The 15,000-nt window shown below is 41.9% G+C and overlaps 1 protein-coding gene across 3 annotated transcripts in view; it reads right to left on the bottom strand.

Moving 5' to 3' along the window:
* The window catches only part of cdin1 (CDAN1 interacting nuclease 1), a 142,389-nt gene that overhangs the window by 118,359 nt on the left and 9,030 nt on the right, over positions 1-15,000 (bottom strand). Inside the window, exon 1 of one of the 3 annotated variants that reach the window (XM_068039390.1) lies at positions 14,532-14,640. The exons of the other annotated variants lie outside the window; for them this stretch is intronic. Within the exon in view, the coding sequence (XP_067895491.1) occupies positions 14,532-14,625 (94 nt within the window). The 5' untranslated portion in view covers positions 14,626-14,640. Of the gene's footprint in view, positions 1-14,531; positions 14,641-15,000 lie in introns of those variants that run through there. 3 annotated transcript variants of the gene reach the window in all.

Here is a 15,000-nt window from a genome sequence, read left to right as displayed (position 1 = left end):
TGAATATCATGCAGGTCTTGGGAAGAAGCTGCACTTTACTGCGTTTGAAAAGATTGAAGCAAATATAAACACAGAAATAAAGTCAACAAATGCATCAAAGAGAAAATTAACAAGAACCTTACATGAATAAATGCTTTGATAGGATTGGTCATAAACTCATAGCCTGCTACATTAAAGCTTCCATTTGTAGTTTCCATTTCACAATTCCATTTCTAATCTTTGCCAATGAAACTATTCCAAACTAAGACAACGGATGAAAACTAATTTACAGTATCACTGCTGGAATATCTATGAAGACTTAAATCTACATTTTGCCTATGAACTCTGTCAGCTGTATGACGCTTGTTTATTTGATCAGGTTTTGCACGTTATTTATAAATACAGGTTTTATTACATTTGACAGCCCAGATACTAATTTACTAGTCTTTGTATTTGCTGTCTGCATATCTTTGGCACAAAGCTCACATTAGTTCATGCATTCTCCAAGTATGACTCAAGTCAATTTGTTACTTTTCTTTTTAAAGACGATTACCCTACTGAAACAATTATTTCTAGTAAGTTAACTAATCTACTTGTGCACAGTAAAACTATAATAATGTGCAGAGGGACCAAATAAACCAATATTTCCACAATAAAGAGCCATATCAAAACAATTGACAAGACATTCATGATATGGTACATATTTAGCAATGCTGTGGAAGGGAAAATAGCCAAATTACTGATGCTGTCCCAAACACATTGCTCATTAACATACCTTTTAATATAAGGAAAATATAACGAGCAGATAGGAAAACACTTGTAACTCAGGACGAACATTTATCAACACTTACACAATTTGTGGTAAACCCTAAACAAACAAAAGAATATGTACTAGAATAAATCTTTTTCTGAACAAATATTCTCTTCCCTGGAGTTGCAGGAGGAGGTTGCCCAGTGCATCTTTTATTTACTATAATTAAAGTAGTTACTAATTCTATTATGTATGCATTGCTATACAAATAATCAATAAATTAGAAAGGAGTCAATTAGTAGAATGGGTCAAACAATGTTGCTAAATTTGAGAATGAAGATGAAGAAGCTTGTAAAAAAAAACCTCTAGGATAGCTAAAACAGTAATTTGTCTTTTAATTACAGAAACTGACTGACCCACTGTTTATTTCCATTTGTACTTCAGATTTCCAGTATTCATGATTTTCCTCATCATCAGTGCAACATTTAAAGACACCAATTCATACTGCAAGATTTTATTACACTTCGGTGTATATGAAGGTATTCTTTTTTCCCCCCGGAAGACTCTTTTTACTTTTCTGATTGCTATATAAAGAGCATTTTGGTTGATGTTATATAAGACATCATGACTAGTATGATGTTTTTTTTTAGGAAGATTACGAAATAAACTTTGTATATATTATAAAATACCATTAGACCTCTCATGGCATTACTCACAAATAGCATAAGACCTGGACTGGAGTTTCTTCTGCTACAGACCAACATGTGGCAGTTCACCTTTCATTGTAATGTAGCAAATTTACCAAGGGTTTACATCACATGATTGACTAGGTTAAAAACATTACATATCTTACTGATACTGTACAATTTTAGCTTCACAAATAAGGTTGCATTATTATTTACTGCTTTACTAAACTAGCATAAGATGCAGTTTGCTTCCCAAAATTTCTTATGCCCAATTGTTTGTGTTATAAAATATATGTTTTTATTCTACTCCCCATGAACATATATTTGCTTAAACTATAAGTACTTTGTGAATTTATTCTTTCCTCACTCTCCAAAACTTCCCTTCTTTTTCTCAGTTACTGATATGACTTAAGATTTTCTCTTAACCTAGCTTTCCAGAGTAAAGTAGACTTTCAGACATTGTAGTTGGTGTAGAACTGCCCAGGAAGTTTGTCCACCGCTAAACCTTCAATAACCAGCACCTGAACCAGTGAATATTTGCAATGGTTCTGGCCTGGCTGATTAAGGTGACTTTACATGTAGCATCTAATATCAACAACAAAGCACCTGAAAATTTCCCACGAGGTCAGGCACCTTCTGTGGAGAAACAGAAGTTTGCATTTCAGGTCTTAGACCCTCTTCAGAAATGAAATATTTTACAGACTTTACTTAAGGTTTGCTTATAGCATTTAACTTAACTTTAACCTTAACTTGTAGTTTTGTTCACAGTGTTAATTAGTGGTAAACAAGCTGCCTGCTAGATGCAGTTGCAGTTTATTAGGTGACTAGTGACTGGAAAATTACTGTCAACAGGGGCTGACTTAGGTCTTTGGAATTTTTGATCGTATAAATATAGGAGGCTTTTGCTAATGCATGGAGTAAGCAGTAAGGGAGTCCAGTTCTATAGAATACTGCTTCTAGAGTACTAAACTTGGGGAATTAGGTGAGTGAGGGAAGATGTTATGGCATTTTAAAAAACAAGAAGCAATCTGAGAGAGGGGGCAGGAGACAGTGAAACCTGAGGTCTAGAGGCATTAATAAAAATTAATAGTTTAAACAACATACTAACTAAATTTTAAACGAGGGAAAAGAGATTCTTTTTAGATCAAGGATGGATAGCTGAGACCTGATGTTTGCAATTCCTGTAATATGTGGGAGCTTCGGGACACTTCATGTGTCTTGGAGCAACATGTGTGTGTGAAGTGTCTCCAGCTGCCTGAGCTCAAGCTCAGGGATTCCGAGCTTGAGGGGCAGCTGGAGTCACTGCGGAGCACCAGGGCCCCAGAGTGTCCTGGATCCTACATTCCAGGAGGCGGCCACCTCACAAGCAGACAGTGTGCAGGATATTAGTTGGGTAGCCATCCAGAAAACTAAGAGGAGGCAGGAGGTGCAGGAGTCTTTGGAGTGTGTGCCACTGTCAAACTGGTACTCAGCACTGGAGACTGCAGGGATTGACGACACCCTGAAGGTGTGCAGTCCAGACCATGGAACCCACGAGCGAGGGACTACACAGAGGGCAACAGCATAGCGTAGAAATGCAGTTGTTATAGGAGATTCCATAGTTAGAGGGAGATAGGCACTTCTGACCATCATTGTGGGTCCACATGGTGTATTTCCTCCCTGCTGCCAAGGTAAAGGACATTACGGAGTGGGTGCAGAATATCCTGCAGGGGGAAGGGAGTGTGAAGTTGTGGTACACATCAGTACCAACGATGTGGAGACGGCAGGTATTGAAGTCCGACGTTCAGACTTGCGGGAGCTAGACAGGAAGCTAAAACATAGTACCTTGAAGGTACTAATCTCTGGATTACCCCCAGTACAATGTGCCAATGAGAATAGGAACAGCAAGATAGGGAGGAATAATGTGTGGCTTGAGGCATTGGCATTCTTGGGGCATTGAGAACAGTTCTGGGGCAGGAGACACCTATTCAAAAGGAATGGGTTGCACCTCAACAGGGCTGGGACCTATGTCCTCGCAGGGACGTTCACTAGTATGATTGGGGAGGGTTTAAACTAAATGGGCAAGGAAATGGGCACCAGCATATAGAAGTAGAAAAGAGGAATAAGATGCATAAAGGAGTGAGATTGTTGGATAATATTAGAGAAGGAAGTAATACCATATTAGATAGGAGTAGAAGGACTTTGTATTCCTTGTAGACAGGTTTAGAATGTATGTATGTAAATACACAAAGGGCTGAATTTTGTTTCCGCGCCGCCGGGCGAGAAAATGGTGCCCCGAGCCGCCGCAATCTTCAGCCTGGCGGCTCATTATAACATGTAGGGCAGGCTGCCCCCCCAATCAGATGGTGGGGGCCGCTTTGACGATGCGTCAACATGTTTCTGCGCAGGCACTGGTGCCATTTGTAAAGGGCTGCCAGGCCTGCGTTAACAGATCAAAGTTGACCCCGTTCCTCCACCCCTACCAACTGCAACAAAAAAATAAAGTTTGACCAACGCTCCCCTCCCCACCCCCACACTAGAAAAGCCCAGATTACCTGTTTTCCATCCCAACTGCACTAAGTGCAGAGTTGACTCCTTTTGCTTCCCCAAGTGACTTAAGTGCAGAGTACAACCCTCCCCCCACCCCCAGTGCAGAGTTGACCCTTTCCACCCCGCGCCCCCAACCTCACTACAAATGCACCCCACTCGGTGAAGCCAGCTTTCCCTGGATGGGAAAGTGAAGGCACGGGGGTACCGCACATCATTCGGAAGATCAGGAAATGCTGGTAAGATCACTCAGGTTTCCATTTAAATAGGTGATTTAAATATTGAAATCCGAGTCTTGCCGGAGAGCAGCGCATGTGCCGTCATGGAGCTTCCTTGCCGCTGGGAAGATCGGGCCTGACATTCCCGGCGTTGGGCTCCGTGGCGGGTCGCTGCCACTGCAATCTTCCAGCTCCGCTCGCTACAGAGCCTGATGTCGGGCGCTCAACAAAATCCAGCCCAAAGTGTGGCAAATATGGCTAGTGAGCTACAAATGCAAATAGCTGTATGGGAATATGATGTAGTGGCAATAACAGAAGCATGGCTTAAAAATGGTGAGGACTGGGTGCTTAATATTCATGGATATAAAGTGTTCAGAAAAGAAAGGGAAGATAAAAGGACAAGTGCCTGTAGTACTGATTACACCGCAGTTTTGCAAAGAGAGGATGTCCTCGAGGGGGTCAAAGACAGAATACAATTGGTTAGAATTGAAGAGCAAATGTATGATCACACTACTGGGGATATTCTACAGGTCTCCGAATAGTGAGAGAGATAGAGGAGCAAATCTGCAGGGAAATCTCAGATGTGCAAAAACCATTGAGTGGGGGACTTTAATTACCCAAATAGATTGGGATAATGTTACAGTAAAGGGAAAGGAGGGAGCAAAATTTCTGAAATGTGTTCAGGAAAACCTCCTTGACCAGTATGTTCTTGGTCCAACTAAGAAGGAGACATTGCTGGATCTGGTGCTGGGGAATGAGGTAGGCCAAGTGGACCAAGTGTCTGGGGGGAGCACTTGCATTAAAGTGATATTCGTATCATAAGATGTAGATTAGTAATGGAGAACAGCAAGGAACAATCTAAAGTAGAAATTATAAATTGGGATGAGAGGGATCTAGCCAGGGTAAAATGGAACCAAAGTTTGACAGGGAAAAACTGTAATGTCAGAATAGGTGATCTTAAGGGAAGAGATGTTTCAAGTACATTGCAACAAGAGGGAAAGGCAGGGGAACCAAAGCCAGGGCTTCTTGGATGATGAGGGAGATCGAGAATATGATGAAACAAAAAAATAAGAGGGTGTATGATGCACGTCAGGTGAATTCTTCAAGCGAGAACCAGGCCAAATACAATAAGTTGAGAGAGGAAGTGAAGAGGAAAATAAGACATCAAAGAGAATGAGAATAGAATAACAGTTGACATAAAAGGGAACCCAAAAATCTTCTAATGGCATGTAAATAGTAAGCGGGTAGTATGATGCAGCGTGGGGCCGATCAGGAACAAAGAAGATGATATATGTTTGCCGGCACAGGGCAAGACTAAAATAATTAGCAATCAGTATAAAATAAAGAAAAGGACGCTGACAAGCTATCAATAGAAGTGGAGATGGTAGAAGTAATGGATGGGGTGAAAATTGACAGGCAGGACGTACTGGAAAGGCTGACTACGCTTCGAGTGAATAAGTTGCCTGGTCCAAATGGCTTGCCTCGCAGGTTGCAAAAGGGGGTGGAGATAGCGGAAGGGCTTCCATAATCTTCCAATGTTCCCAAGATATGGGGGAGGTGCAAGAGGATTCGAAAGTGGCAAATGTCACACCCTTGTTCAAGAAAGGGTGCAAAGTCATTCCTAGTAACCACAGGCCAGTCAGCTAACATCAGTGTGGGTAAGGTTTTGGAAAAAATTAACAGGCACTTGGAGAAGTTTGAGTTAATTAATGAGAGCCTGTACAGATTTGTAAAAAGCAGATCATGTTTGACTAATCTAATTGATTTTTTTGATGACGTAATTGAGAAGGTTGATGAAGAGAATGCAGTAGATGTTGTCTATATGGAGTTTAAGAAAGCGTTCGACAAAGTACTAAAGGTTGGTTAGCAAAACTCAGGTTCATGGAATAGGAAGGTCAGTGCCACCTTGGATAAATAAAATTGGCTTAAGAACAGAAAAGTGAGTTGTGGTAAATGGTGTTTTTTTAGATGGGAGGATTGTTTAGAGTGGCCCCAAGGGTCACTGTTAGGACAACTGCTTTTTTATATATAAATGACTGGATATTGGAATACGAAGTAAAATTTCAACTTGGAGGTATGGCAAACAGTGAGGATGATACCAATCAAATGCAATCGGACAACTGGCAGACAGTGAATAGTGGAGTGCCGTAAGGATCAGTGCTGGGGCCTCAGTTATTTACAATCTATATTAATGACTTAGATGACGAGATAGAGATTAATGTATCTATGTTTGCTGATGATACAAAGGTAGGTGGAAAGGTAAGCTGTGAGGAGAACAGAGAAGCTGCAAAGAGATATAGACAGGTTAAGTGAGCAGGCAACCAGATGGCAGATGTAATATAATGTAGGGAAGTGTGAAGTTGGTCTTAAGAATAGAAAAGCAGAATATTTTGAAAAGGTGTGAAACTTGTCAGTGTTCATGTTCAAACAGACTTGAGTGTGCTTATAGAAGTAACGCAGAAAGTTAGCATGCAGGTACACCAAGCAATTAGGAAGGCAAATGGCATGTTGGCCCTTATTGCATGGGGATTGGAGTAGGAATAAGGAAGTCTTGCTACAATTGTACAGGGTTTTGGTGAGACCAGATCTGGAGTACTGTGTGCAGTTTTGATCTCCACATTTAAGAAAGGATATACTTGCATTGGAGGCGGTACAGAAAAGGTTCACTAACTTGGTCCCTGGGATGAGGGGGTTGTCCTATGATGAGAGGTTGAGTAAATTGGGCCTATATTCAAGTTTAGAAGAATGAGAGGCAATCTTATTGAAACATACAAGATTCTGAAGGGGCTGGACAGGGTAGACGCTGAGAGATTGTTTCCGCTGGTCGGGGAATCTAAAACACGGGGGCACAGTCTCAGGATAAGGGGCTAATCATTTAGGACTGAGATGAGGAGAAATTACTTCACTCAAAGGGTTGTGAATCTTTGGAATCTTCTACCCCAGAGGGTTATGGATGCCTCTTCGTTGAATAATTTAAGACTGGGATAGACAGATATTTGGTCTCAGGGCATCAAGGGATATGGCGAGGGGGCAGGAAAGTGGAGTTGAAGCTTAAGATCAACCACCATTGTATTGAATGGCAGAGCAGGCTTGATGGGCTATATGGTCTACACCTGCACCTATTTCTTGTGACATAGATAGCAAAATAGGCAGACAAGTAGCAGATGGAATTTAATACAGAGAAAAGTGTGAGATGATGCATTTTGGTAGAAGGGATAGAGAGAGGCAATACAGACCCAATGGCACAGTTCTAAAGAGTGTGCAGGGACAGAGGACCTGGGGGTTGATCTTTGAAGATTGCAGAATAAATTGAGAGAATGGTTAGTAAAGCATATGGGATCTTGGGCTTCATAAATACAGGTATTGAGTACAAAAGCAGGAAAGTTATGCTGAACCTTTATAAAGCTCTGGTTAGGCCACAACTAGAGTATTGCACCCAATTCTGTTTACCACATTTTAGGAAGGATGTCAAGGCACTTGAGAGAGTGCATAGGAGATTTTTGGGATGAGGATTTTCGCTACAAGGTTAGGTTGGAGAAGCTGGGGTTGTTGTCCTTGGAGCAAAGGAGGCTGAGGAGAGCTCTGATAGAGATGTGCATGACCATGACAGGTTTAGATAAGGTAGACCAAAAAAAGCTGTTCCCATTAGCTGATGGTACAAGAAATAGAAGACACAGATTTAAGATTTTGGGCTAGAGATACAGGAGAAATGTGAAGAACTTTTTTACACAGCAAGTAGTAATGACCTGGAACTCGCTGCTTACGAGGGTGGTTGAAGCGGAGGCGCGAATGATTTCAAAAGGAAATTGGATAGGCACTTGAGGGAAATAAACTTGCAGGGCTACGGGGATAGAGTGGGGGAATAGGACTACTGGATTGCTCTACAGAGAGCAGGTAAGGACTAATGGCCCGAACGGCCTCCTTCTGTGCTGTAACGACTCTATAATGAAAGGCATTTAAAAAGGAACAGAAGAGAAAAAGAGAAGAAAAAATACATACACAAAAATAGAATGACTTGTGAAGAGCTTGACTGGAGAACATGAAATGATTACAAGCCTATCACGCTTAGAAGGAGTATTATTAGCAGGAGACAAAATGGGTCTGAATGAGGGAAATAACAGAAAATGTGTAAATAGCTAAAGAAGATAAGGTGAAAGGGAGGCATGAAAACCTGACAAGGCGGAGCAGTCTCCAGTAGCCCAGAAGTCTGGTGGAAGGAAAGAAAAACTGGCACGTTTGTTGTTTTATCACCCTGTTGGGTCAATTGCTAAAATTATAAATCTGAGCTTGATAGATTTCTGCTAGCCAACAGTATTAAGGGATATGTTAAGTCACAGATCAGCTATGATCTCATCGAATGTGGAACAAGTTCAAGGGGCAAAATGGCCTACCGTCATTTCTATGCTAGTTGTGTTCCAAAAAGACAGGAGGTGGGAGGCGTTTGGCAGTGGGAAAAAAGAGACACCATTTTAAGTACCAACCCAATTCCTCCCTCACCACCTCCCTAGAAACACTGGCACAATTATCCAACATTGCCAGCAACTACTGCCAGAAAGAAAATGGGAACTATAATTATGGTCTGAAGTTGTTGAAAGTAAATGTTAAGGCTAGAGGGATTCAAGGTGCCTAGTAGAAAGATGAGGCACTGTTCCTTTATCTTATATTGAACTTCATAGGAACCAAAGACAGAGAGTTCAGACAGCGAGTGGCAGAGATTTGAAATGGCAAGTGACAGGGAGCTCAAGGACTCAACTGAGGGCATAGCGAGGTGTTCGGCAGAGATCACACAAACAGCAAATGCAGCACTCCAGATTCGAGACATACACAGAAAGAGTGTTTGGGGTCTAAAACAGGTGGTGGCTAATAAGCAGGTGTTGCGACTATGTACTTACATGGGAAGTTGCTGAGGGAAGGAAAGCAGCTGTTAGGGATGGTGGAAGAGTAAAGCAAGGTGTCTCGGAGGCGGTGGGCTGGGGAAAAGAAAAAAAAACAGTCCCTTTGGAATGCTGAGGGGAGGCGAACTGTTGTTTGGAGGTGGGATTGTGATGGTAGAATATGAATTGTCGAATGCGGAAGCTTGTGTGCTTGGAAGGTGAGGAGAAGGGTGACACTGAGTGGGGAAGAAAGGGTGAGGACAGAGCACAGGAAATGGAACAGACTTAGTGAAGGTCTCTGTCAACCACAGTGGTGGGGAGTCCTTGGCTGAGGAAAAAAAGAGGACATTTTGATGTGGAAGGGGTCCTCATTAGTACAGTTATGATGGAGACAGAGAAACTGGGAGAAGGGAATAGAGGCAATAACAACTGTATTTGTCCAGCTGGTATATTTTTTCCATACTGCTTCCTGTAATGATGACACCCTATTTGTAGCTCTAACATCCCCTGACTGCCCAGGCTCAGCTTATCTGCTGCAGTATTTATATCACACCTTTGACATAATACAATGCCCCAAGGTGCTTCACAGGAACATTACAAAGCAAAATTTGACACCGAGTCAATCAGGGAACGAGAGGTAGAAAGGCAGAGAAGTTTAGGAAGGGAATTATAGAGCTTAGGGCCTAGGCAGCTGAGGACACGGCCACCAATAATGGAGCAATTAAAATCGGGGATGCTCAACAGTCCAGACATCTCATAGGGCTGAGCGGCTGGAGGAGATCACAGAGATAGCGTGAGGCCATGGAAGGACTTGAAGACAAGAATGAGCATTTTAAAATCAAGCTGCTATTTGAACAAGAGCCAATGTATGTCACTGAGCACAGAAGTGATGGGTGAAGGGACTTGGTGTGGGTAAGGATGTGGGCAGCAGAGTTTTGAATGACAAGTTTATGTGGGGGGCGGGGGTAGAATGGGGGAGACCGGCCAGGAGTGCATTGGAATAGTCAAATAAGGGTCACAAAGGCATGGATGAAGATTTCAGCAGCATATAGGCTCAGATGGAGCAGAGTCGGACGATGCTACAGAGGTGGAAGTAGGCAGTCTTCTTTACAGAAAGTGGGGTGGGAAGAAATATATTCCAGATAGACATAAGTGGACAAAGTATCCCCAGAGATAGAGAAGTCCAAAAAAGGAAGGAAAGATTCAGAAATGGACTATGTAGTAGCGAGATCTCCAGAGGAGATGAGGTCAGCAGACTGTTGCCTGCCCAAATCTCTGCGACTTATGACCTATTCCATAAAGTTCAACTCACCCATCACCACCATCCTTGCTGATCTCCACTGGGTCCCCATCCCTCAATGTACTAAATACTCATTCATACATAGGTGTCAGCTGTGACTCAATTGGTAGCCTCTGAGTCAAAAGGTTCTGGGTTCAAGACCCACTCCAGGACTTGCGCACAAAAATCAAGACCGACACTCCAGTGTAGAACTGAGGGAGTGCTGCACTGTCAGAGGTGCTGTCTTTCGGATGCAACATTAACCCGAGGCCCCGTCTCCCCTCTCAGGTGGACGTAAAATATCCCATAGCACTATTTCTGAGAAGACTAGTGAAGTTATCCCTTAGTAAACATTGCAGAAACAGATTATCAGGCCATCATCACAACTGCTGTTTGTAGGATCTTGCTGTGCACAAATTGGCTGCTGCGTTTCATACAAACATACGAATTAGTAGCAAGGGTAAGCCTGCTCTGCCATTTAATAAGGTCATGGCTGATCTGATTGTGGCCGCAACTCTAATTTCCCGGCCTACCCTCCCGATAACCTTTGATTTCCTTGTTAGTTAAGAATTTATCTACCTCTGCCTTAAAAATATTCAAAGACACTTTGTCTTCCGGTCTCCGGAGGAAGAGAGTTCCAAAAGCTCGCGACCCTCAGAGAAAAAGCATTCTCCTCATCTCCATCTTAAATGGGTGACCCCTTATTTTTAAACTGTGTCCCCTAGTTCTAGTCTTTACCCCAAGGGAAAACATCCTTTCAGCACCCACCCTGTCACGTCCCCTCAGGATCTTATATGTTTCAATAAGATTGCCTCTCATTCTTCTAACTCCAATGGATACAGACCCATCTTATCTAACCTTTCTTCATAAGATAACCTCCCCATCCCAGGGATCAATTGAGTGAACCTTTTCTGAACTACCTCCAACTCATTTTTATCCTTTCTTAAATAAGGAGACCAAAACTGTACTCCAGATGTGGTCTCACCAATTCCCTATACAACTGTAGCAAAACATCCCTACTCTTACATTTAATTCCCCTCGCAATAAAAGACAATATTCCATTTGCCTTCCTAATCACTTGCTGTATCTGCATATCAACCTTTTGTGATTCATGTACCAGGACACCCAGATCCCTCTGTACCTCAGAGTTCTGCAATCTCTCTCCATTTAAGTAATATGCTGCTTTACTATTCTTCCTGCCAAAGTGGATAAGTTCACGTTTTCCCCACATTATATTATATTTGCCAAATTTTTGCCCACTCACTTAATCTATCTATATCCCTTTGCAGACTCTTATGTCCTCTTCACAACTTACTTTCCTACCTATTTTTGTGTCATTAGCAAATTTAGCAATCATACATTCCTATATTATCTGTATTCCTATATTTCCTATATTACAACAGTGGCTGCACTTCAAAAGTACCTAATTGGCTGTAAAGCACTTTGAAATGTTTGATGGTTGTGAAAAGCACTATATAAATGCAAGTCTTTCTCTTTTCTTATAAATCTTTCCATAGGCTTCCCCCACACTATATCTGCAAGCTCCTTTGGCCCTATAAGCAGGGCTCCCAAAAGCTCCATTCCTCTAATTCTGGTCTTCTATTCTTTGCCTCACCACTGGTTGCAGAGCCTTCAGACAAAATAGTCCTTCTCTCTGCAACTCTCTGGACCTCACTTCCCACCTTTAAAATTCTTCTCAAAACCAATCTTTTAAGGCAAGCTGACCACCCTATATCCTAATCATTCTTTTCCTGGCATTCATTCCCAATCGTCAGTTTGTAAAGTGCCTTGGCTTTTTTTCAATACATTAAAGGCACTATATAAATCCAAATAGTTCTTGTAAGATAAATGAAAATATAAATGTGGGAAGAATAGGAATTAGTTGACTTTGTAAGCATGATGAAGCAGATAAAGCACTAGGATTTTGGGATGGAGTTCCAGAAGGCAAGGTCAAGATAGATAAAGAACAGCTGTCAATGGTGGAACAAACAGAATAGGAAACAAGGAGTAGACCAATGCCAGAGAAGTTGTGCAAAAGCAGAAACATAAGGCTGAAAGAGGTCACTGCAATGAGAGTGGGAGTGGGGGTGGGGGCGGCAAGGCCAGAATGGAATTTGAAAGCGGAGATAATTTTGAAATTGAAATCTGGGGGCATGGAGAGTCGACGGAGCCAGGCAAAGAATATGATGTTAGTGTGGAGCTTTGAGTAGGTAGATATAAGTGTTCTGAATTCTATTGTATAAATGCAAACATTAAGAAAATATATTTCCATTCCCACCCCACCCCATCCCTGCTTTACATACAGCATAACTTTATTCCATTATAGCTTTCTTCCTGTTCACTGGTTTTGATACAATTCTGATAGTTGATACATTTGCTCAATGCTGACAAATAATATAAAGGGAAACATAAATAAGAATGCAGTATACCAAATAGACGGATGCCTTCATAATTCTGCAATATGTCATTTAAGAACACCCCATGAACTTGTGGGAAGGTGAAAAAAATGAAAAAAACTGTATTAATCATTCATCTCATTAAAACTGTATTACGTCAACATTATCCTGGGCACAAATACCCACCCAACTTCTAGGTTGAACATGAATTATTTCATTTGTTTATGCTTTTTTCAGGGATACACCAGTATCAAACCTAAGTTAGTGTGGAGTACAAAACTTAGCTCAAGTTAATGGCATGTAGGCCTAGTTTAAAACACTAGAAACAATCATTTTACAACTGCAGTCCCCTAAATATGAAGCAGAAAATCATTATCAGGCCTTACATTTCTGATATATGGCCTTTAGTGTTGACATTACATGTCACTGGAATTAGAAACACATAGCAATCTGGAGCAATTGAATGGAATTGGAGCTAAAGACACATATAAAGCAAGCAGTGAAATTTCAAATGTGATATTTTTTAGAAAACTTATTTTAATACATAGCAGGATGCTAAGCCAAGCCAAAAAGATATATATATATATATATAATATATATAAATTACACTTAAAAGCTCTTCATTATAGCAGGATACACTTAAATGAGAAGTAAATTCTGTTCCCAACTTACATGCCTAAGCAGCAATCCTATTTTTAGTGTTATCTGCAGACCCTATGGGCTGCATTTTAAGTTTGCTGCCGAAGTAGGTGGCGGAGGTGAAAGAAAAGCACCCCACCCGCATGGACACTGCATCACGGAGCCACCGCGATTTCAAACACGGTGGCTCATTTGCATGGCCATGGCGCCCACGCCCCCACGATGACGTGGAGGCGGCAGGCAAGCCGTTGCAGGCAACGGCGCCCGGCACCAATCTGCAGGTGCCAGCACCATTTTTAAAGGGTTTACAGCCCTTAATATAGATTTAAAAACTAAAGGGCCAGGTCAGTTGAATTACCAAAAGCAGAAATAAATTACCTTTAAATTCATTTTCCCACCACACGGCATCTCAAAATATTCCTGCTCTTTCCCCACCCCCCTCCCCCCGGAATTCATTATTAAGAATTTTAACCACCCCCCCACCGGAAGTTCAGCACCTTCGCCCTTCATCCCTTCCCATCACCACCCCCCATCCCCCCGACCAATCCGCAGCGATGTTACCCCGCTCCAGCACAGAGAAAAAATCCCCCTCCCCCACAGATGCCTTGCCACGTTTCCCCAAAGGGGAATTCGAAAGGGTGGCATTGTCAGTCACCCAAATGAAGATCGATGCTGTGATTAAGGAGGCGACGGGACCCTCATTAAATCAGGCATGTAAATTAGTTTACATATTGAAATGGGGGTCCCGTCACCGAGCAGTGGGGTAACCGCCACAAGGCCTCACCGCCAAGATCGGCACAGGGCCTGTCGTTGTCGGGGCCGGTGGCAGGCCTCTGCCACACTGATCTTCATTGCCCACCAGCGCCCCTTCCCTCCCACCAACCTTCCCAACGGTGGAGGGGCTTTAAAATCCAACCCTATCTGTCCAAAGGTAACATTAAAACTCAAGATACTCAATCAAGTACTGGAAAAATGTTATTTCACTTGTACTCAAATTGCTGCAGGTTTTCAAAAGTTCCTTTTTAATCCATGGATGCAAACTGGTAGTTTAATTGTGCGACAATTTAAAATGCCACTGATATGAAAATTAATTTAGTATTTAGTAAACATGCATACTGTTCCAGAATACATTTACATAAAAATGGTATACATCTTCATTGAAGTGGTGCTGTTCACAGCCTACCTTTTCCTAATGAATTCAACTGTCCATTCATTGTGTCATTGAAGCAGACCTTCATGATATCACAGCAAAGGAAATTTCTAGGTAAAATGTCCATTCCCAGGTTGCCTCTTACTAGCTATTTTAAAGCATAAAACACAAGAATATGGGATGATAGAATGGCACTATAAAGTGTAATGGTATAACCATTTATGTCATCTGTAGTTTTCCTTTAAAAAGAGAATCCAAATGAAATTTGTATTTCATATACCAACCATCCATCTAGCCTTCCTCAACAAGACTGTTTAATTGCTACTGGACTATAGCATGTGGATCATGTTTACTAGGAACTGGATTGAGACTGCCAAACTCATTTGGCTTAACAGTTGTCTAATAGCAGACACTTTATCAGATCAGTTGTGGATGGATTCAAGCCAGGTCCCAGATGTAAAACGATTATATTCCAACTGAGTGAATTGCCCTATCCATTTGA

Source organism: Heterodontus francisci, chromosome 9, assembly GCF_036365525.1.
Source record: "Heterodontus francisci isolate sHetFra1 chromosome 9, sHetFra1.hap1, whole genome shotgun sequence".
Taxonomy (NCBI): domain Eukaryota; kingdom Metazoa; phylum Chordata; class Chondrichthyes; order Heterodontiformes; family Heterodontidae; genus Heterodontus; species Heterodontus francisci.
This window is presented reverse-complemented; position numbering and strand designations above follow the sequence as displayed.